Source organism: Punica granatum, chromosome 6, assembly GCF_007655135.1.
Source record: "Punica granatum isolate Tunisia-2019 chromosome 6, ASM765513v2, whole genome shotgun sequence".
Taxonomy (NCBI): Eukaryota; Viridiplantae; Streptophyta; class Magnoliopsida; order Myrtales; family Lythraceae; genus Punica; species Punica granatum.
The window spans coordinates 22539515-22561646 of NC_045132.1; the positions used below are offsets into that span (position 1 = coordinate 22539515).

Here is a 22132-nt window from a genome sequence, read left to right on the forward strand (position 1 = left end):
ATGTTCCTTTTTTTGGAATGTTCCATTCGTCCGAATGAGTAAATGGCTCGATGTAAGGTAGATGACAATGATCTATTAACGCAAGCATTTTTGTGTTTGAGTCGAGTTTTGATCCATTGACCTCCCCTTTAGAAGACGAAGTCTGTTACCAGTTGGGCTACCACCTTTGTAGTTAATGTTCCTTAGTCAAGTGCGTGTCGTGAGCCTTTAGATTGCTTTAGTTTTTTTTTTTCCTTAGAGTATTTAGGAGATAGTGTCTAGAGCGATCTTATTGGGTCCATAAATAGAGTGTATAGGCTTATTCGAGTACTGAGCGAGTAGCATCTACAACTTGTAATACACAAGTTGTGTAAGTGTCTTCCACAATCAATTATATTTAGAGTATGTGTTAATTATCTCTTGAGTTATCTCCACCTGTGTTGGTTATGCGGTCTTGGGCTAGTGCATTCGCACTACGCTTTTTAACATGTAGAGAAATCGTAGTGTGAAAGTATTAGCCCAAGGCAGTCCAACCAATACCGGTGGAGATAACTCAAGGGATGACACGTCCTCTAAATATAATTATGTGGAAGACACGAGGCTTGTGTATATTACAAATTGTGGATACTCCTCACTCACTATACATGTGAGGAAACTTACAAGCTCACTTTTCGAATAAACCAAGATACCCTATTTATAGACCCGTTAGGAACACTACTCTAAAATTCTCTAGAAAAACTAGACTATGCACGGCAATTAAAACTAAACTATGATGAGAACCGTTTGGTTTTACAATTCGTTTTTAATTCTACTCTATTTAACTCCACTTATCTTCAATTTAATAACACAATTATTATTTTTCTCTTTTTCTTCGATTTTTTAACCATTCAATTCAATTTTTAATATTAAATTCCTTCAATTATTCATTACTTTTTTCACAATTTAACAATACAATCATGTCAACTATTTATTACCTTTTCAACAATTCAATAATATAATCATTACTTTTTCTTAACTATTTATTACTTTTTTACACATTTTCTTATAATTCAACAATACAATCATTACAAACCAATTAAAATCAAAACTCAACTCTACTTAACCAAAACACAACAAGGACTCTTGAAAACCAAAACACACAACCGTCCACACGGTCAAAGATAATTTTTCCAACTTTAACATTCAACACGACTAACAAGACATTGATTCAGCCCGAATTCTTGTACACAAGGATTATGGATTCGAGCAATATGAAACATTGTTGTTGAATTTTGGAAATATATGAGAACGTAGGGGTGGATCCTAATTGCCGGAGAATCTTATTTAGTTAGGTCGAGCCAACTTAGGAATACCGTCAATTATCCACGGGTGGTTCGATAAAGATGGAGGGAAAAAAGAATTGAAACTTGCATCAAATTTGCAATCACTTGAGCACCAAAACATCAGTATTCCCATTTAATCTTCTTTGTCTTACAAATGAGGGAAAGAGAGAGGAAACGGTGGGTTTTCAAGTGCAACAAGCTAGGACAAGGCAATCAAGCTATACATATACATACATACATACATACATACATACATACATATATATATATATATATGTACACGTAGGTACATGTATATAGCCCGATGATTATTGGATCTCTGTAACTGGACCAACAACCCTGTAGCAATAGCACGAAGCTTATTCAAATTCCAATCTAAGCACCCCCTGAAGTACTAGCCCGGATAAAATTGGATCGTCACGGGAAGATTGCTCTAGGGCAGCCATGGGAATTTCGAGAAGTTAGGACGTGTTTTGTTCAAGTATGCATTCTTGCCCTCGTTCCCTTCCTCGGAACCATAGAACAGCAGGGTCGCGTTTCCAGCGAGTTCCTGACAGACACGAAAAGGAAATTAAGTTGCAACGCTGGGGAACTCAATTTACTTTTACTCGGTCGAGGAATAGTCCAGACATTCCTTTGAGCGGATTTTACCTGGAGTCCAGCGTGGCCATCGTCGACCGCATTAAGGGCCGACTTGCACATACGTACTGCAGTCGGGCTGTTCGTCAGGATCTCTCTGCACCACTGGACTGTTTCCTGCTCCAAGTTTGCTAGCTGCACGAGTTTTTCCATAAACATAATAACGTCCGTATGTCTTGATTGATCGTTTACCGAATCAATCAAACTCCCCTGATCGCCCGTATTTGTTTCCATGTCAAGCATCAAAACAAACATTATCTGATTCATTTTCACGAAATAATCATGGTACTCTTCCTTTCATTAACAAGAATATCATGATGAACTTCTTTCAGCATATGTGGTTTATATACTCCAATTTCTTAAGATTCCCGAAGCTGACTTGTTGGTTTAATGAGACTATACTTACCGGGACAACCTTGTTCACAAGTCCCATTTTGTCAGCCTCGGCGGCACTGTAGAACCTTGCCAGGTACCACATCTCGCGTGCTCTTTTCGGTCCAATCTGTTCGATGATATCATATGCTTTCAGTTCTCACTCGGTATGGGACATATGAGAGCAGTTGAAGGAGAAAGGGGCAACAAATGGAAGCCTAACTTGTACTCTTACCAAACGAGACATAATGGAACAACCATAACCAGCATCAAAGCTTCCAACCTACAGCAAAGTACGAATAAAAAGCAGTTATAACGCAAGGTTTGGACAAGGAAAACTGAAAAATGATCCATCTCGAAGGGAGTTAAGGTATGATATATGTCTGATTTGCTTTTATACCTTAGGACCGGTTTGGCCAAATACAGCATTGTCTGCAGCAATGGTAAGATCGCAGACCATATGGAGAATGTGCCCACCTCCGACAGCATATCCAGCAACCTGATATAACGAGAGCATAGTAATTCAGTGAAAACAGTAGACTGAACAAAAATTGGAAAATCAAACCACCAACACAGTGGGCAGAAAGAAGGAAACTATGCACCATTGCAATGACGGGCTTGGGAAGGCGCCTAATTTGGACCTGCCAATATATATGTTATCATCATTAGGGACTGAATATCAAGAAGGAATTAAAACGTGCCAAAGAAAGTATCCGCCGATTAGTCTACTCATACTAAGAATTAGGTGTCAAAGAGGATCTGTAAAGGCCAAATTCCTAAATGGATCTGCAACCTTCGCAATAAGCGGGCCAAAATCAGGCGATCAATATTTAGGGCCAGTTTTACCATAGTTTATCGTGGTCGGATACACCATGGTTATACTGTGTGAAAATTCCTAATTATATTAACATCCGGTTAAGTTCTTTCCATCATTGGGGATTGGTTTTCTGAAAACTATACCTGCAGGTCCAAGACATTTAGGCGGCCAACATCAGCAGGGTCAGCATAACCGCTCTTAGTCCTCACAGACTGGTCTCCACCGCTGCAGAATGCCTCGGTCCCCTGCAAAGGATCATGAGCACAAGACAGAAAGTCAGAAGAAAATATCCGGGTTTTCTTTTACTTGAAGCGCAAGAATCTCAACAAGGGACAAATACTAAAACTATTAACTAAGCAGTGTAACCGAAAAGAATAACTATGCAGAAGAAGGGCAGCACCTTCCCGGTGAAGATGATGACACCAATGGAGGTATCGTCCCTAGCATCAGCAAATGCACGCATCAGCTCCTTGATTGTCAGCGGCCTGAAGGCATTTCTCTTCTCGGGTCTGTTAATCGTGATCTGCACAGCGACCAAGTAGAAATCATTTATTTACCAAACATCACCGTCCTTCTGTATGGTGTGCCACTGCTAGTGCTAGCAGACAGAAAGACGATTACAACTAACTACAGTATCCGTATGTCCGATTCAGGACATTGCTGGCACACGGCACAGGTATAGGGCCTTAAGCAGGGGAGCGGTTCACAACAGTTTACTATTGCTATCACGCCATGGAAGTATCTGTTAACGACTTAACAGTTTGAGCTTAAGATGGGAGTCCTCAAATCATAGGCGCGTGTGCCTGCATTATACCTGTTATTAGTTCGTGGAGCATGTCAGACATGCCAAGTAGAAACAAGTGTGGGTCCCAAAAGACAGATTTCGACCCTTTATTGGTTTGTGAGAACCAGGTAATTTCCCCCTATATTCTGTTAAATCCAACAATAAATGCTATTGCCCCGCGGAGGTTGGAGTCCCCCGGCTGGACTATATATATGCCTTACAAGTCGATGCACTTACCTTAGCAATGCCTTCACCCACGGCCTTCTCGTAGATAATGTCAGTGAAGCCCTTCCCGGACTCATCGGGCACGGCCCTCCAAACGGGCAGGTGGCTGGGGACCTCACCATGCATCCGGTGGTAGCTGTCATTGAAGGAGGCAGACGTATTCCCGCGGCTGATGGGGGATGAGTCCGAGTCCGAGTCCGAGATCGAGACTGAGGTCGGGGCGATGTGGCCGGCCAGGGAGGCGAACCTCCTCGTCACGGCTTCCATGTCCTTCTGGGTCATCCTCCCTGCCGCTGCCATTTGTTGTAACTGAACTGAGGATGTTATCTCTTGTTAATTGATTTCTTCCGGGCCCTGTCCACTTCGATTGATGGCTTTTGATGGTAAGTATATCTGAGGTGCGGGTAATTTCGAGTGGTGGACGGTGAGGTGTGAAGCTGCCCATACTTTTATCTTTATATATAGTTGAATTACGATGTATTTTTATCAAGCGTGACTGGTCCAATCTATCTATAGCTGGTCCTGAACCACGCCTAAAGTTTGGAGAAGTTTTGACCTTGAATTTAGATTTGATATATAAAATAAAATGATCTTCTGGCTAAATACTATAAATATAAATTAAAATGATCTTGAAGGGAAGATGAGGGCAATGGGTGGTTGCCTTGGGGAGGCAAGGATTGATGCATAATGACCATTGGCCGATAATGGATAAGATAAGGGAGGATCGTGAAACGTCGTCGTAAGATGACAGTGAGAGTGTTTCTCTTTTTCTTTTTTCCTTTTTTTTTTAAATTTTTTTATGTACTTATGTTTTTGGTAATATCTTATATCATTTATTATTGACGTCGGCAATTGAGATCATCGTGAAGCATGCCTCAAAACTCCCACACCTGCTTCACACCTCATCATTCGTATGACCAAGAGAAAGGAATGACACAGCGGTGCACTTCTCGCCTAGTGACTAAAAGGTCTCAGGTTCGATATCTAGTGGAATTACCGGTACCCTTTTATTAAATATTTATTATTTCTATTTCAATACACTAGACTCGTGGATCTCCCTTGTAACCGAAAAAAAAACCTCATTATTCTTCCCGGCGGCTTAAGCTAGCACGGCATCTCCGCGTCATCGATCATAAGCTAAGGTCAGATCAAAATCGAGCCATACTTCTGGTTCATCCTTGTTAATTATTTTCCCAAGCCATTTTGTGCATTATGACCCATGATAGTTCACTCTGCGCATGTGTGATCGTACTGATCAGTAGAAGGGTCACTTGAACTTTTCACGAGTAATTTCTTATGGTTTTTCGTCACAATATTTGACAAGTTATTGGAGCGAGAATTCATAATTGTTATTGCCTTTTCATTTAGCCAGAACATTTTCCTTAAAACATTTAGAGAGAGAGAGAAAATTCCATTGATGCGGCCATGCAAATGCCTTGCGGTTGTATTCAAGTTATGGTTTTACTTGTAAAAAAAAAAGAAGAAAAGAAAGAAAAAAAAAGTTATGGTTTTACTAATGTGGCGAAGTACCAGCATGTGGGACCTAAGAACAAAAATTTCTCCTATACCTAGATAGCCAAATAAATCTGAAGGAACTATGATATAAGTATGATTCATGCATATACATAAAGTTATTTATAATACTACTCCACCATTCAATTGTACGTATACTCATGCATGCGCATATATATACTTTCTTCCGTATATATACATACAACTCCACCATTCAACCATTAATTGTTGAACTCTACTTTGCATAACTATAAAAAAAGAAAAAAGAAAAAAAAGAACTCTAGTTTGCATAAAAATACAAGAGTAACCGCACTCGCACTACGACTAGTATATCTATATCCTATATCTTAATATTTCTTGTCTTATGTTATACTATTATTTAAGTGAGAGTTTCGTCTTGTAATTTTTTCGGTTACAAAGGAGATTCAAGGCTAATATAATGAAAGAAAAAATATTAAATAATTAATAAAGAAGTCCCACTATGTATCGAACTTGCGATTTCTAAGTCAACAGGCGAGAGCATGAGCCATTGTGCTGCACCCCTTTTGAATTAGTTTTGTAATTATCTCCCAATATGTAAAGTGATTCAAAAGAAAAAAAAAATCCTTAAATAAACTAAATCTCTTACGCATTTCGCCATGTGACACTCCCATAATTTTTACAATACTAAGAAGGTCACGAGCTAGTGAACCTCAACCTAGAGATGCAGATACCAAACCTACTAAGATATGAATAATTGCTACCAGTGCTTCCAAAATTGGGTTCTGGCCGAACTCCAGTTTTGTATGATCTGCAATTCACGCCACTGATCAAGAGAGTTGTTTCATGATCGATCAACACATGTTGAGATTCGATCGGACTTTATCATATGTAGATGGCCTGCCTGCTTGCACATTGCAATCCATCTGCGGGGCCTTAGGTTGTGTCCACTCTCCAAAGACCTGCCAGCATAACGGCTTGTGGATGTGGCGATGGTGGCGGCCATGGCCCTTCTTCTGCTGCACGGGCTGCAGGTCTATGCCGTTGAGGGTGATGTCGGTGCATGGGATACTGTCGCTGCATGCAAATAGGATAGACATGTCTGTGTACGTTCCTCGAATATTCTCATAAGTGAGTCCCGATACCGCCACAGCTGAGGTTTGGTTGCTGCAGGGCCCCTTGCCTTTGTCACAGTAGTATTGGTCGACGATGATTGGGTATCGTACTCGGGACATTCGGATGTCCGAGAAGGTCACTCCTTGAACAGAGCCCATTCCTCCCTGGCTCAAGTCGGAATTTCCAAACAAATGATAAAAGCAGAGTTTTAAGAACTGATTTCTTGACTCTGAAATCTTAAATTTAGACAGTGCTTTTTACTGTGATTATGCTGAACGGAATCAATGGAATGCATTTGATTACCTGCCATGTCTTTATTCTGGCTCCATTTGTTGTGTCGTGCATATCAATATCCCGAACCATGATGTTAGAGACGCAGGCCTTGGAGTGGTTCGGGCCTAGGCTTCCGATGCTGATCCCATGCCCAGGTCCACACGTCACATTGTACACAGTCACATTGTGACATCCCTTTTGAATGGCGATACAGTCGTCTCCTGCTCATCATTTCACCGGAAAGAGCATGACGGATCTTAATCTCGAATCAGCTCAATTACATAACTGAATTCATGTGCCATTTAGATGAAATGGGATATAGCAATGTGCATGCGTTCGTTCCACCATATAATCAATGGAACTTACCACAAGCAAGAGTGCTGCTGTGGATCACCACATCTCTCGAGCGATGGACTTGTATTCCGTCTGTATTAGGGCTATCACCGGGCGAGGATACGCTAAAATTGTACACCTTAACTCCATTGCAGTTCATGATCTTCACGTGGCAGTTAGGACTGTTCTGAATTTTAATCCCTGTGAGGATCGCATTGTCGCTCCGATAGATTCTCAAGGCCTATATACCAACCAAAGAGCACGAAAATTCCGACTTATTAGATTGCAAGTTGTAAGCGAGTAACAGATACATTTGCAACCATTTGCTGTCTGACTGACTTACAGTTGGCTTGACACCCCGCTGAACTTTGGCAGTAACAGCAGTGTTTCGTCCTTCCTTTCAAGAAGAAAAGGAAATGGAAATGTTTAAGCAGAGTGCAATTATTTCGGATACGAGAAAAAGCAACAGCTGCAAGAAAATTTCTATATACATAGAAGGAAAATGTTACCTGCTCTGTCGGGTTATCTTCATCATCGTCATCGTCATCCTTGTCCTCGTCTAATAAGTCCACATTTGTCTCAGCATCCTCAATGGCTTCAAGATCATCGGATGAGGAGACATGCCACCAATCCGAGCCTCTGCCCTCGATTGTTCCTTTTCCCCGAACTGTGAGTCCCGTGACTCTTTTGAACACGATCCAATTGGACAGATCCCTGCCCCAATTCTCGCGATTCGTTGGTGCAACAATAGTTCCGTCCAGCTGAGAAAAAAAAAATTCCAACTCTCAAGATTTTATACTTCATGTTAGTCACAAGTTGAGGTTTCTTGTCGGCTAAGTTACCTGGAAAACGATGTTTTTTCTGCAGTGTCGACCTTCAAAAGAAATCGTTCCAACAAGGAATTCATATCCTTCGGGGATGAGCACTGTCGATGCCTCCACTTGACAAGCAGCGGCCCACGTGGACCGGAATACCTAAGATACAACAGACAATAAGCTTGGTCACATAATACGAATATGTATGATTAATCATAATGTTTTTTTTTTTTTATCTATCTCTTATCTGCAGTAGAATCCGAGTGTGAGCACAACTACAAGAACAATGTAGTGCGAACCCAATCGGACATATGCTATTACCGTCGTGTCATCGGTCTTTCCATCACCCCTCGCACCAAACTTTAGCACATTAAAGGTGGGTGACTTTCTGGTCTCGTGACCAGCATTGGCTGACGGTGGCGGTGGTGGATTAGACGATGGCGGATGAGGTGGCGGTAGCGGTGGGTTATGACTGTTCTTTGGCAGAGGAGGCAGTAGTGGCGGAGGGGGGTGGTCATTTTGCAGTGGTGGCAGTGACGGTGGTGACACAGACGGTGGCGGTAGCGGTGGGTTATGACTGTTCTTTGGCAGAGGAGGCAGTAGTGGCGGAGGGGGGTGGTCATTGTGCAGTGGTGGCAGTGACGGTGGTGACACAGACGGTGGTGACTGTGATGGCAATGGTGGTGGTGGTGGAGCCGGATGATTCGACCTGCCAAGGCGCATCCAAGGTGGTAACCACGGCCTCCAGTACCACTGGCCGAATCCTATGGCATGGCAAGAGTCTATACTCGATGAACAAACAAGAAAGGCGACGAGAATCGCCAATGTACTCGATCTCATCTTCGGTGCTGATTGTCGTAAGTAACAAAGCCATTGAGATTATTTATATATACCTGTTGAAGGTAAATCTCAACAGAATCTCACTATTATCTTCAACTCCATAGTCTACCTGATCCGATGTTGCTATAATCTTTTTCCTTCAAATTTAAGTTTTAAAAGTAAATCTCTTTAGTCAAATGCGGATTTCATTTATTCTCTCCTCTTCTCATAAGAGATATATAGGCAGATTCCGAACTTAAGCTCAGCCATTCGTTATTTTTCATGTAGATCTTATTTATATCGGTTAGCATTAGAAGTAACATCAGCGATCGAGATCTCCCGATGAACATACATATATATATATGGTAAGGATTTCAGTCACTTATTGTTCTCCATCACTAAATAAGAATCAGATCTTCGGTATCATGAAGAACATTGGGAAGATCCAATGAAACACGATCTCAGACCTCCTTAATCAGCAGCTTTAAATTAATCCAATCTTTATAATCCACTTTAGATATTTCTCATAACGGACCCCTTGGCAGAAGCAGGTTAAAATTGGCAATTAAAATTAAAACCCGTAAAAGCAGTCGGGTGGTGAAGCATAGCAAGTAGATAAAAGCATTAACCTCCGCATAATGCAATCTATTGCATATGAGATTTTTCTTATTGTATAACTTGCATCAGTTACTCACTTGTTACATCTCCAAATCACCTCTGCTTTTTCACTTCACGTACACATAAAATTAAAATACCCGCAATCTCCCTTGAAATTTGGCCCAGTCGCCGCAAACCTCCTCTAGCAAGCCTCTACATAATTGCTACCCCCTCAACTATCAGATTTCAGTAATGTATTTGTATATACTATGGCTATATCCCGAAGTTTGTTATGATATAGTTCTGAGCAGGGTTAGAGCTCGGTATGAACAATATGGTCCAGTTCAGGTTCAGTGGCCACAACACTCTTGATGACATCACTTGTAATACAACCCTTGTCTTGAGAACTGAGGCAATCGGCCGAAGGATGCACGACTCCGTACCCAAAACCTTCAGCAGAGTTGCAGTAAGTCTCTACTGTCCCGTCCTTCCTTTCGAGGTTAACATTGCTTAGGACGATGTTGCTGCATGGAACTGTATCGCTGCAGGCGAACTTGATGGCCTCCTCGCTTTTTGTGGTCCCAGTGATGTTCCGGTACATGATCTGGCTTATTTTAACAGCTGAAGTCTAATATTGTTGGCAACAAGAAGAAGAAAAAAGAAGTTAGTTTCCTATGACATGCGGAACAATTATATAGTGACAGATCATGCATAAGTTAGAAGCAGCTTTCAACTACTGTGGCAATTAGCACTCAAGGCAGTGGAATTCTACCTCCATATAAGATCCGTAGAATCGGGTTTTGAATCTTTTGATTCGCGATGCTAGGATTTCCTATGGGTCTAGTACCCCTGATTATCCCCCTTCAGAGTCAATGTCCATTGGCCCAAAACAGGGTGGGCTTTGATCTATTATCGACGGGAGGCCACCTGAATGGGCTTCATTAAGACCAAGACTTATCTGAATCCATACGCTTGCTTGGGGCTCATGGCCCTGGTGGGCGAGTCAAAGTATGACCGGTCTAGTAAGGAAATATAAGTGGGTTGTGGGAGTTTTACCTGATTCTGACATGCAGTCGGGGAGTCGCAGTAGAATTGATCAATAATGATAGGGTTAGCGACTTCTTGCAGCTGAACATTCTCAAACCGAACTGCTCGAACATACCCTGATCCACCCTAAAAGAGGCAATGGTGTCCAAGGCATCATATCATAGTTCACATACTCGTCACCCTCTTTGTTTCATCATAAAAGGAAAAAATATAAACAAAAACCAAACAAATCTTCCTCTTCACTTTAGTTTACTTTTATCTGTTTGAGCATGACATAATCCCATGATGCTGAGAACTGAGAAAAGGGAATCATTACCTGCCATGTCTTTATCCTGAGACCATTAGTAGTCTCCTTGAGGAATGCTGTGTCCAGGACCACCTTTGTGACGATGGCTGTCGTGTTGTCCTTCCCAAGGCTCCCAATACTGAGCAGCAGAATCCAATCACAAAAGAAGTAGGATGACATTATCAGATTATGGGTAGTCTAAAGAAGTTTAGGACCGCTATCTTCTTTTTTCCCTTTCGTACTTGTATTACATTGGAACGACTGATTAGTGATGAGTGTACCTTATTCCATGTCCAGGTCCGCAATAAATCCTCTTCATCTTGATGTTCGAACTTGCATTAACGATGGAGACACAATCATCCCCTGAAAATCAAGTAAAGAATCGCCACCACAATGAATTTGCGAGAAATTCCTCCCATACTTGAGCTAAGACTCTACTCGTTTGTGAGATCCTTTCTACATTAAAACTGGAACGAGAATAAAATGAAGATGAGTTTTGAGGACCTGTTCCGATCTTGGAGTCCTGCAGAACGACATTAGTTGACTCAGAAATGTGGATGCCATCAGTGTTGGGACTGTCCCCAGGGCATGAGACAAGCACTTCAGAGATCCGGACAGAGTTACACCTCGAGATCACAAAGTTCATCTGTTGGCTGTTTTGAATAGTAAGGCCTTTAACCTTCACAGATGAGCTCGAGTCTATGGTCAGTGCCTGCAACGAACTGTCTATTCAGATTTCAAGCTACAATGTAATGCGTTAATTCATTCAGATGACGGATCGTTACCGATGGAGCAGCTCTGCAAGGCTGTGAAAATGGAGCAAGAGAAGAAAGAGAATCAGAATTTTTTGTCTAATTGCAGAAAATTAACCAACACCCTTTAGAGATTAAGTTCAAGAAAGTACATTTGTTTTGTTCTTTTTGCAAGATGAAGCCCACCACTTGCCGCCTGATCCGTCAATTACCCCATTACCTTGGAATATGACTCCATTCAGTTTAGAAAAATCGAGCCAGATCCGTGGAAGCTGCGGATCCCAGTTACTGGGCTCATCTGGTGCTACAATAGTTCCATCAATCTGCAACTCCGGCAGACAATTTTGTAATATAATTGTTCATACCATCAAAAATCCATCAATGTGAAAACAAACAATGTGCATTTAGCAAGAAATGGAAAATATGCCAACATGAGAAAAGAGAAAAGAAATCAACGGCACTGTGTACTTTCATATTTACACATAATATCATGATGGCACTAGCAGCTTCATAACAATGGAAGATGTCCTTAGTTTCTCTCTCTTGCCAGTATAAATTTATTTCAATTTAATGGAGGATGAAGATTACCTGGATAATTAAATTGTCTGCACAGGGTCCCTTAAATCGTGTTGCATTCACTAGATAACGACGTCCTGGAGGAACCAAGAAGACAGAGTTTGATGTAGAGCAGGCTGTTTTCCAAGCTTTTAGAAAGGCCTGATGAACAGAAAAAAGGAAAAATCAGGAAAAGGTAAAAAAAAAAATTAAAAAAAAAATAGAGAGAGATATTAGAAAGGCAATAAGAAAACCATAATCTGTCGGAAGGATAATTGCTAATGGTAATGTTCTATTAGTTAAAGGGGGATATGTAGAGTCAGAATTGTGCAATATCCCTTTTCTACTCAGAAAAAAAGAAGAAGGAAAAAATAGAAAATGCTGGAAGCAGTAACCTCTGTATCATCAGATATTCCATCACCAGCTGCCCCGAAACTGTCCAAATTCACGAGAACCTTAGCGCTGCGTTCACTATCCCAGAAGGTGTTTGCAGAATCTTCCGCTTCATATTCATCTTCCACGTCCCAGCTTACAAGGTCTTCAACGATCCTCAGTTTATCATCCTCAGAGTACTCTGCCCGTCCATGTACTGCTAACAACAGTAAACTAAGGAACAAAACGAGGAACTTATCCATCTTTATCGGCTTAAGAGCTCTGCAAAGATTGGTTGATTTTGGGTAATTCTAGTGAGGGTCATTGAGTTTTAATTTATAAGGATGATTAGTTCAGGAAATGAGTAATGGGATTTTGGAGTTATTGGCTTGGCTTGGAAGTAGATGAAGGTGCTGCACTTTCTACACTTGAAGTACAAGGGAAACTGGTTTTCTTCCTTGCTTTACTCCTCAACTATTGCAGAAAAACTAAGTCAAAGTGTTCATGTGTATGTCTTTTTTGTGGCTCTTCTTATTGTGAAAAAAGACCAACTAAAATAGAATCAAGTTGCAGAAGCAATCATACTCTGAGGCAACATGAGTCTTTTTCGGTAGAGTGCCCTCCACCAAAATAAAATTACTGCCAAAAGGATCGCATGAAAATCTTAAGATCCCGAAACCCCAATTTTTTCATAGAAGAAAAGAAGAGCCCATTTTATAAATTTACACAATCGCATTGATGCTAAGTTTTAAAATGAAGAAGAAAATGCTAGTTGGTTAGTTGGGCATAAAAGGATCTGCAGCAAAAAGGAAGGTAAAAAACAAAAGACAAAAAGGGGCCGCCACAGAGGGAAATGACCAAGGAAAGTGCTTTTCAATTTCTCATGCATAGTAAAAGCTTGAAGACAAAGCATGCTTTCCCTACCAAATAAATCAATAGGATGCGGACCTCACAGGGGCGTATTCAGCTCCACACATAAAACTTAATTAAAATGCCCTTTGCTTAAACCGCCCATTTGGTGCCATCCCTATTGTTAGCAATTACTATTCTCGATTAAGCTGTGCCCGATCTCTCTCCTCACCTTTCGTGCCATGTTAACTTGCCTAGTATGCGTAGACATCTCAAACTCCCCGATTTCAGCAAAGAAGTTAGAAACTTGATGGCTGACTGCGGGGTCCTCGGATTCCAACTCCATCAACTTCCCAGCAGCTCTCCTCGCCACAGTCTCATTCCTGTGAATCCGACAGCTCCTCAACAGGGAGCTCCATGCCACAGAATCAGCCTCTTCTGGAGCCCAGAGGAGAAGCTCTTCGGCTTCAGAAACCATTCCTGCTCGCCCCAGAAGATCAACCATGCAAGAATAATGGCGCCGATCAGGGGGAACCCCGAAATGATGTTTCATGCTATGGAAAAGTGACCAGCCTTCTTCAACCAATCCTGAGTGGTTGCACCCATTTAACGCGGACAGGAAGGTCACTTCATCAGGCTTTAGGCCCATCTCCACCATCCGTTCAAGCATTCTGATGCTTTCTCTTCCTCTTCCATTTCGGGCATAAGCGCTGATGATTGAAGTGAAACAAATACAGTTCAGGGAAGAGAGGTTGTAGAAAACACGAGTCGATAGATCAATTTGACCGAATTTTGAATACGCATCTATCATGGAGGAAGAAACTGCAAGATCGGACTCAAAACCCGATTTTATTATACAACTGTGCAGCAATCTGCAGCTTAATAGACTTCCTGATGGAGAAATCGCTAGTGCTTTTAAGGAAGCTGACAGTGTCACTTCATCAAAACCGACACCCTCATCGACCATCAATCCAAACAATTCAATTACATCCCCTGTGATGCCACATCGTAATAAAGCTGTCATGAAGGAATTATAACATTCCAAACTCCTCTCAGGAAGGCCATCAAGAAAAGCAAATGAGAGTTCTATTTCACCACATTTCCCATACATATCTATAACAGCAGATTGAACATGAACATTGTTCTGATCGAAACCCGACTTCATGACATAGCAGTGGACCTGCTTCCCAAGCTGAATGTTCCGCGCTTTACTTGATGCGTTCAAGAACCCAACAAGGGACCTAACAGAAGGCCTCCTCCCCCAGAACTGCATTCTCGAGAACAGCTCACGGGCATCAGATAACAACCCACAGACAGAACAGACCCAAATGATGGAATTCCATGAGATGACATCCTCTGCTGGAATAGAATGAAATGACTGCCTTGCGTCAATTAAACTCCGGCAGGCCGAGTATAAGTCCACCAAAGAATTGTCCACAAACATATTAGATTTTTCCCACCCTGCCTTGATGACATGACAATGCAGCTGCTTTCCTTCATCTAAAAGCATCTCTTTACCACAACCACCAATCAAATAGCAAAAACTAAGCCCATTTGGCTCGAAGCCACCAGACTTCATCTCACCAAACAAGCTCAGGGCCTCTTCTGTCAGGTGCACTTCGCACAGTCCACGTAATACCAGATTCCACGTGGCGAGACTCCGATCAGCCAGCTCATCAAACAGAACCAGCGCCAAGTGAGTGAAGCCCATGTGCATATAAAGATCAATAAGGGAGCTGCCTATATAAGAATTTGAAGACAGTCCAAGAGAAATAACCCTGCACTGAACCTGCATTCCTTCGCCGAAGAAAGCCTCTCTTCTGCAAATACTCAATACGGAAGAGAACGTTCGCGGGCTTTCTCTAATTCCATCAGACACCATATTGGAGTATAACTGAAGGGCCTCTCCCGCGTGTCCATGCTGCGCCTGCCCGGAAATCAGCAAGTTGTACGTGACGACATCTCTGCTCGGCATTTTGTCAAACAGGGTCAGAGCAGATCTCAGGTTCCCTGCCCTGATGAAACCGTCGATGGAGAGATTCTTGAAGTAGACATCTGAACGAGGGTCGGTGTCTGATTCTGCAGAAACATTTGGTGGGCATAAGGGCATGTGCTCTGTAGCATAAGTAGTTATCCTTCTGACTGAAGAAAGCAACAACCTTTTTTTCATTTCTCATGAAAAAGAAACGGTTTTTGCTTCTTTCTTGCGGAGTTAGGACAACATAGGACAACGGGGAGAAATTATTGGAGACCACCACGTCATTTATAAACCAAGTCACTAAATGGGACGACACGTGTAAAGATGGACCCACAAAATATTTTAAGTAGCGCGCAAACTTTTATGCTGTGTTTGGTTTGGGAGTTGGATTTTGATTTTAATTGGTTGATTTTGATTTTAATTGAATTTTAATGATTGTGGCGTTGAATTATGAGGAAAAGTGCGAAAAAGTAATGAATAGTTAGAAGAATTTAATATTAAAAATTAAATTAAGTATAATGGAGTTATATGTGGGTTTATGTATGAGGCCCACCTTTTTTACTTTGAATAGATGATTTTTATTGTGTAGTGAGTATAATTAAAGTTAGTATTACAATTTTAAAATCAAATCCTGAAAACAAACGGAGCCTTAGTTCCTTTAAAATAGAATTAGGAATTAGGAGAGAGCGTGAGTGAGTTGGGGCCAATTTATAAAGAGACGAAAAATTATGGTTTTTTTGAAATATTTAATGGTATCGATTATATGTAGGTATTGATAGGCTGACTCCTTTGAGCTGATATATCTCGACGTCAACACCCGATGTTAGACCAAGAACATCGCCTAACGAGTCTAAAATGAAATCAGAATGCAACAGCCCGTCATCTTCAATCAACAGATTCTTATTAGGGAGGTAACTATCCATATAACTTGCATTTATCTCAAGGTCAAAATTTGGTCGCAGATGCGAGTCTTCCTATGATATCTGAATGGGTGACAATACGGGAAAGATATTTCCATGCATACAGGACGCTTGCCTTAGCCTAGTGCTACGTCTTACTCCGACTCTTCGCTATCCCCTTCCGCGACTATCTTTCCTTGCAGGGATTCCCCGATTCCATTCCTTTCTGGCTTGACAGTTACACTAGGAATAGTCTAACTGAAAGCAGTGTAGACTCGACCAATAAGCTAGGATACAGAATAAAGTTGCTTATCTCACTGACTGGAAAGCTGTTTTTTCGTTAGTCTGTATGGATTTACGGACAAGATAAAGTTTGCAAAAACTCATATTTGTTAAATGTTTCGGGTTCTAGTCGAAATGAACTGACCCAGAGAACCTGTTCGTTGCTCACAGAATCCACAGGTGGGATTCCTGACTCCAGGACTTTGTAAAGCATGGGAAGTGCCCCATTACCTGCAGCCTCAAGCACCGTGCAAGATCCGAGCATCACACTCGGTGGCAGCCCTTTCTTCTCGACGAAACTTCTCAGATTGTTAACTATAGTTTCTGTGGGGTTCCGGGGAACTCCTTGGAATTTCTTGAATCCAGTCACGTTGATTCTGACAGCCTTTGGCCCTTCGGAACCTGTCTCACTCTGAACGCGTTTGCAGTTCCCTATTTTTGATTAACTTTGTTACTAATCCTGTGAATAACCAATCCTTGACCCAGCCACAAATTGTCGGACTTGAAAACCCGAACAGGACATATGTAACACTATATATATATATATGTGTGTGTGTGTCAAGTCAGGAACTGCAACTATCAAACTCAAGCGGAAGGAATCAAGTCACTTTGCTCTGCTCATGATCCCAAATTAACTATAGTGCTCAACTTCAGCAAACGCTTCTTTAAGGCTTGATGTTCAGTTCGTTCAATCAATTTGATTCTCGCAAATCATCACTACTTCTTTCCTTTCTTTTTATTTCTTTTTCCCCTTTCCGAAGTACAGCCAGCAACGCTCCACCACTCCCCCATTGCCACTCCAACACCGCTGGCAGATCGACAGTAGCCGATCCATCCATTCCTCCATCGCTCATCCACTGACGCTACTTAACCGCCGCTCCTCCCGTGCCACACCTCTGGTCGCACCAGGCTCTCCTCGATTCGGGTCAAGCTCATGGCCAACCATCGTGTCCAGGTCGGACTTTAGGCTGGTATCTATTATTGTCACCGCCCTTCCGTTTAAGGCGAAAGAACTTTTGCTGTCTGGACGCTCACACGATTTATCGGCGTAGTCAGCTGGTACTCACCTGTTCTTTGCTATGCCCATCAATGCTCTATCCCCTCTGGTGTCCATATTAGGATATGGTCGATCTGACCGATTCGTGATTGGTTAGTTATGCAGAGTACGGAATTAGGTCCGACCTACTTGGGATCCATAGGGTGTGATCTGTTTTATTACGTTGCTTGTACTGTGGGCTTGGTTAATAAGGCATTCCACCGCTGACCCTTTGGTCGATAGTTGTCTTGGTTTCCTGGCTGGCTTACTGGCCAGCAGTGTCTTTGGCTAGCTTCGTGGCTGGCAGTGTCTTTGGCTGGCTGGTTATGTGACCGGCAGTCTAGGAGATTTTAATGGCCAGTGGCCTAGTTGACACCGCAATGTAAATTATGATTTGTTTAAATGAAATAGTCTTTCTACCAAAAAAAAAAAAGAAATGGAGAAAACAACAATTGGAGAACAAATGAATAAGAGACGGAACAATCTTCTCACAGGAGCAAAACAACAATCAGCAAGCATCAGACAACCTCTGTCTTTTATACAATTTACACTCCCAAGCAGATAGACAGGTGAAGAAAAGGAAATTGGGATGGGAATTGGAACAAACATTTCTAAAAACCATTATCAACAGCAAGCTGCAATAGCTTCCAAAAGAGTGGCTACAAAATTGATCTGAGTCTCTTCATTGATTCGGGCAAACAGAGGAACATGGACAAACAGGGATTTGTGACCCCTTTCTTCGGCGAACCGAAGGGAGTGGTAGTAGATGTAATTGCAAACAAAGCGGCCCGCGTTGTGAGAAATCGCCACGTCGTAGCCCTTCCTCTTCAGGAACTTCAAGATCGACTCCGTCGAGCAAGAACTCTAGAGCAAAAAATCGTGGTCAAATGATTATGAATGTTACAAAGCCCATAGAACAGAAGAAAATCTTTCATATTCTCGAGGAGAGCTTTTTCCAAAGCCATGTCAGATTCAGCCTGAAAAATAAAACAGTTCCGGACACAAAAAGCACTGTATAAAACAAGGTTGGTTAAATGGTGCTTGCATTCCCTTTCCGTTCCTCCAGGCCAAAGATGGACCTAACATTTTTAGTGCTCAGTGCAAGTTTTAGTGAACCGTGGAGGTTGCAACCTTAAAATGAAAAATATGAGCGAGCAATCTCTTTGAGGCCTATAATAATACAGGAGAGCATCGTGTGCTCTAAAGAAAAAAAATGGCAATACTTCCCTCCGAAACGAACTCACCACAAGGCATTAAACCCAAAGCTTTGAATGCCCATGCGACTCCATCCAGAATCACCTAATTCTATTCATTGTGCCAATCTGACTTCGAGTTCCAGTTAAAGAATTCCCTCCAAAACGAACTCACCACAAGGCATTAAACCCAAAGCTTTGAATGCCCATACGACTCCATCCAGAATCACCTAATTCTATTCATTGTGCCAATCTGACTTCGAGTTCCAGTTAAAGGGTCTCCGTAACTTCATCTTTGCAACCCTCAGACTAACTGACTACATCAGATTTGCATCTGAATGAATACATACTGCTCCGGATCTGATTCAAATGTAGGATGTGTTTCTACAATTCCCGAGTAACATAAGGAGCCTTTCTCAGCATTAATATAAATCAGCCACCCAATAGTTAAGCTGACAACCTTAGCTATGCAATTAGATTTATGGATCATATTGGCCACTGCATATTTTGATAATAAAAAATAACCAGAACAGAACAACAAATGAAGGAAGCCCAACCTGTCGTCTTCGAGAAATTTCACCATCTTCTGCTACAATTGGGGTTTGCTGAAAATAAGAGAAAGAGCTTATATGAGAATAAGATTCCAATACGGAAAGAAATTATTAGGAAACATAACAACCTGAGGTTGCCATCCCATCTCATCTGCACAACGAAAAGTGGCTTCATTCACCGCCCGCTGCTCAATCGCAAATTTAAGGGCGCCGCTATTGACCCCGAGATGAAGCTGTAGAAATGATCCTAAACCTTTTTAGACAATCCATAGCAAGCACAAGCCACAGTAATAGATTATAAGTAGGGATTCATATACTGACTCCTTTGAGCAGATACATCCTGATATGAACACCCAATGCCAGAACAGGAACATTGCCTTTGTAAAAGTTACAATAACGAGTCTAAAATGAAATCAGAATGCAATATCCCCTCATCTTCAATCAACAGATTCTTAATAACGAGGCAACTATCTGTACAACTTGTATATATCTCAAGGTCAAAATTTGGTTGCGGATGCAATATCTGAATGGCTAACAATACAGAAAATATATTTTCAGCTGATTGGACACTGAAAACCGACAAATTATTGAAGCAGACAGGATACAAAACAAAGTTGTTTATCTCAGTGACTGGAAAGCTGTTCTTTCATAAGTCGTATATATTTACAGACAAGACAAAGTTTGCAATTACTGATCATTGTGAAATATTTCAGCTTCCAAGTAAAAAATGGACTGACCCATATGACTTGTTCGTTGCTCACAGAATCCACAGGTGGGGTTCCCGATTCCAGGACTTTGTAAAGCATGGGAAGTGCCCCATCACCTGCAGCCTCAAGCACCGTGCAAGAACCGAGCGTCACACCAGGTGGCAGCCCTTTCTTCTCGACGAAATCTCTCAGATTGTTAACTATAGTCTCTGTGGGATTCTGGGAAACTCCTTGGAATTTCTCGAACCCAGTCACATTGATTCTGACAGCCTTTGGCCCTTCGGAACCCATCTCACTCTGAACACGTATGCAGTTCCCAATTTTCGACGAAATTTGTTACTAACCCTGTGAATACCCAATCCTTGACTCAGTCACAAATTCTCGGACTTGAAAACCCGAACAGAATATATGTAACCGTGAGTACACACACACACCAGAATGAACATAATTCATATTGAGGCTTCAAGCGCGAAAATTGCAACTATCAAGCTCAAGGGGAAAGAATCATTTCCCTTTTCACTGCTCATAATCCCAAGTTAACTAAAGTGCCCAACTTTAGCAAACGCTTCTTGAAAGCTTGATGTTCATTATATTTATCGAATTTGATTATCGCAAATCATCACTGCTCCCACAAATCATCAACTGCCTCCCATAATTCCAGCAAGCCCATCATGCTGTCTATTGAGCATTTCCTGTTCTATCAGCTGAAATGAAACCTCGTATGACCCAACAAAGTCTGAAGTTGAATAGGGACTTCAATTGTCGAACACAAGGCATGTCCACGAGCCGAGTAAGGATCGAGGGGGGATAGAAAAATGCAGACTTTGCAGTCTAATCGAGACAAGTGCGTCGAACCGTGGGAGAATTCAAAAGGCTAAAGAAGACAGAGCAGGGGAGTGGCAAGCAGAACAAGGGAGATTTGCCCGTCTGACAGGACACGGGCAAGAACAAAAATTGACTCAACACGACATCAGAAGCAGAACAACACGAAACTGAGCTTAGAGAGTACCCAACAAATGCAGCTTCTCTCTGCCGGCGACGGAGACGACAGCGCCTTTGACCCGTCGTCCAGCTCGATGTCGCACTTGCAGACGGATCGGTACTGTTCCAGAGAAGTAGAGAATTCGTTTGGGAATTTTCTTTTATCGCATTTTATTTTATTTTATTTTGGATGAAACCAGATAATAATGATAACAATAATTGACAGACTGTTTGATGAGGGATATTAAGCGGTAATGTACGTCACCGTCTCTAGTTAATTATTAAAAGTAGCGGTGTCCATTGTTCGGGTAGAAACGAAAACCCGAACCGACCCGATCTGGATATCCTTACATAATACGGTTCGGTTTTATCTTTTTAACCAGAACCGAAACCCGAAAAAAAAAATAGAGAGAGAGAGTGTGTATGAGAGCGAGAAAGAGAAGAAGGAATAGGGATTAGGGTTTGGGGATGTGAATTCAAAGGGAGAGGAGGAAGACGATGGACGGTGGACCAGGGAACAGGTTTTTTACATTCCGGGTTGTTTTGGCTCGAAATCAACCCGAACCGGCCTATCCGAAATTTCCTTTGAACAATATTTTTGCAGTCCGAACCGACCCGAACTTAGAAATGGAACCGAACCGAATCGAAAATGTCGGCTCAGGCAGGTTCGGGTTACCCAGTTGGGGATAGTCCTAATTATAAGGGTGGCGGCGGGGTCCACAAGGCATATACGTGGTATCATGTCATTGGATGCATGACAACGCATGAACAAACTCAAATTGGATGCATGAACAGAGTCAACTTCGTTACAAAACGTGCACCATGCGCGCACCGGTCCTTGTAGGCCCACGATCAGGTGGTAGATTATATGTCATCTTCCACCCTCCCCCAACAAAAGAGGCCTTAAAAGAGACGTCATAAATAACTAATAAATAAGCGCGGGTAATCTCAGTAAGTATCGAACTTACACCTCTAGGTCAACAAATAAGGACGTGCGTCACTGCGTTATGCTCTCTTTTTTTTTCTTTCCTTAATTTTGTTACCCGATAAAAAGAAGGATCG

General features: G+C 41.9%; 5 protein-coding genes across 6 annotated transcripts; all 5 read right to left on the reverse strand.

Moving 5' to 3' along the window:
- Window positions 1-1406: 1406 nt before the first annotated feature.
- On the reverse strand, window positions 1407-4730 carry LOC116212398 (1,4-dihydroxy-2-naphthoyl-CoA synthase, peroxisomal). Of its 2 annotated transcripts, none has more exons than XM_031546990.1 (9): window positions 4151-4730; window positions 3530-3652; window positions 3273-3374; window positions 2915-2953; window positions 2713-2811; window positions 2548-2595; window positions 2347-2442; window positions 1953-2150; window positions 1407-1851 (listed from the first exon to the last, which is right to left on the reverse strand). In XM_031546990.1, exons 1-9 carry the CDS (start codon window positions 4436-4438, stop codon window positions 1735-1737), a joined length of 1110 nt encoding a protein of 369 aa, XP_031402850.1. In that variant the 5' UTR covers window positions 4439-4730; the 3' UTR covers window positions 1407-1734. The 2 variants fall into 2 exon arrangements, with proteins under 2 accessions (XP_031402850.1, XP_031402851.1); XM_031546991.1 differs by having other exon boundaries at window positions 1953-2075; window positions 4151-4726.
- Window positions 4731-6483: 1753 nt separating this feature from the next.
- On the reverse strand, window positions 6484-9006 carry LOC116212263 (polygalacturonase At1g48100-like). The gene is made up of 7 exons (XM_031546826.1): window positions 8488-9006; window positions 8194-8325; window positions 7843-8112; window positions 7695-7712; window positions 7385-7592; window positions 7049-7239; window positions 6484-6909 (listed from the first exon to the last, which is right to left on the reverse strand). The coding sequence occupies exons 1-7, from the start codon at window positions 9004-9006 to the stop codon at window positions 6484-6486; spliced, it is 1764 nt and encodes a 587-aa protein (XP_031402686.1).
- Window positions 9007-9597: 591 nt separating this feature from the next.
- Window positions 9598-13310, reverse strand: LOC116210694 (probable polygalacturonase At1g80170). Its single transcript, XM_031544684.1, has 9 exons — window positions 12618-13310; window positions 12256-12384; window positions 11820-11990; window positions 11701-11721; window positions 11420-11627; window positions 11197-11278; window positions 10946-11054; window positions 10639-10755; window positions 9598-10210 (listed from the first exon to the last, which is right to left on the reverse strand). The coding sequence occupies exons 1-9, from the start codon at window positions 12855-12857 to the stop codon at window positions 9896-9898; spliced, it is 1392 nt and encodes a 463-aa protein (XP_031400544.1). The 5' UTR covers window positions 12858-13310; the 3' UTR covers window positions 9598-9895.
- LOC116210692 (pentatricopeptide repeat-containing protein At1g74600, chloroplastic) lies at window positions 11577-15689 on the reverse strand. Its single transcript, XM_031544681.1, has 6 exons — window positions 13676-15689; window positions 12618-12811; window positions 12256-12384; window positions 11820-11990; window positions 11701-11721; window positions 11577-11627 (listed from the first exon to the last, which is right to left on the reverse strand). Exons 1-2 carry the CDS (start codon window positions 15611-15613, stop codon window positions 12773-12775), a joined length of 1977 nt encoding a protein of 658 aa, XP_031400541.1. The 5' UTR covers window positions 15614-15689; the 3' UTR covers window positions 11577-11627; window positions 11701-11721; window positions 11820-11990; window positions 12256-12384; window positions 12618-12772.
- A 2401-nt stretch (window positions 15690-18090) lies between these two features.
- Window positions 18091-21275, reverse strand: LOC116210697 (pyrrolidone-carboxylate peptidase). The gene is made up of 5 exons (XM_031544687.1): window positions 21099-21275; window positions 20120-20434; window positions 19511-19615; window positions 19389-19436; window positions 18091-18502 (listed from the first exon to the last, which is right to left on the reverse strand). The coding sequence occupies exons 2-5, from the start codon at window positions 20378-20380 to the stop codon at window positions 18263-18265; spliced, it is 654 nt and encodes a 217-aa protein (XP_031400547.1). The 5' UTR covers window positions 20381-20434; window positions 21099-21275; the 3' UTR covers window positions 18091-18262.
- Between the last annotated feature and the right edge of the window lie 857 nt (window positions 21276-22132).

Bases quoted from the DNA above. Each gene is read 5' to 3' on its own strand.
- LOC116212398 (XM_031546990.1), bottom strand. From the start codon at position 4,438: ATGGCAGCGGCAGGGAGGATGACCCAGAAGGACATGGAAGCCGTGACG. The intron at 3,375-3,529 runs GTGCTGCCCTTC...GATCCTTTGCAG, and splicing joins TCATCATCTTCACCGGGAAG to GGGACCGAGGCATTCTGCAG. The intron at 2,954-3,272 runs GTATAGTTTTCA...ATATATTGGCAG, and splicing joins TAAATGTCTTGGACCTGCAG to GTCCAAATTAGGCGCCTTCC.
- LOC116212263 (XM_031546826.1), bottom strand. From the start codon at position 9,006: ATGAGATCGAGTACATTGGCGATTCTCGTCGCCTTTCTTGTTTGTTCA. The intron at 8,326-8,487 runs GTAATAGCATAT...GTTGTATCTTAG, and splicing joins GAAAGACCGATGACACGACG to GTATTCCGGTCCACGTGGGC. The intron at 6,910-7,048 runs GTAATCAAATGC...GACTTGAGCCAG, and splicing joins CCAGAATAAAGACATGGCAG to GGAGGAATGGGCTCTGTTCA.
- LOC116210694 (XM_031544684.1), bottom strand. From the start codon at position 12,857: ATGGATAAGTTCCTCGTTTTGTTCCTTAGTTTACTGTTGTTAGCAGTA. The intron at 11,628-11,700 runs GTAACGATCCGT...AGTTCGTTGCAG, and splicing joins CTTGCAGAGCTGCTCCATCG to GCACTGACCATAGACTCGAG. The intron at 11,279-11,419 runs GTCCTCAAAACT...CTTGATTTTCAG, and splicing joins GGACTCCAAGATCGGAACAG to GGGATGATTGTGTCTCCATC.
- LOC116210692 (XM_031544681.1), bottom strand. From the start codon at position 15,613: ATGAAAAAAAGGTTGTTGCTTTCTTCAGTCAGAAGGATAACTACTTAT. The intron at 12,812-13,675 runs GTGAGGAGAGAG...TGTTGTTAGCAG, and splicing joins AAGTTAACATGGCACGAAAG to TACATGGACGGGCAGAGTAC.
- LOC116210697 (XM_031544687.1), bottom strand. From the start codon at position 20,380: ATGGGTTCCGAAGGGCCAAAGGCTGTCAGAATCAATGTGACTGGGTTC. The intron at 19,616-20,119 runs GTCAGTCCATTT...TCATTTCTACAG, and splicing joins GCAACGAACAAGTCATATGG to CTTCATCTCGGGGTCAATAG. The intron at 19,437-19,510 runs GTTGTTATGTTT...TCTTATTTTCAG, and splicing joins AGATGGGATGGCAACCTCAG to CAAACCCCAATTGTAGCAGA.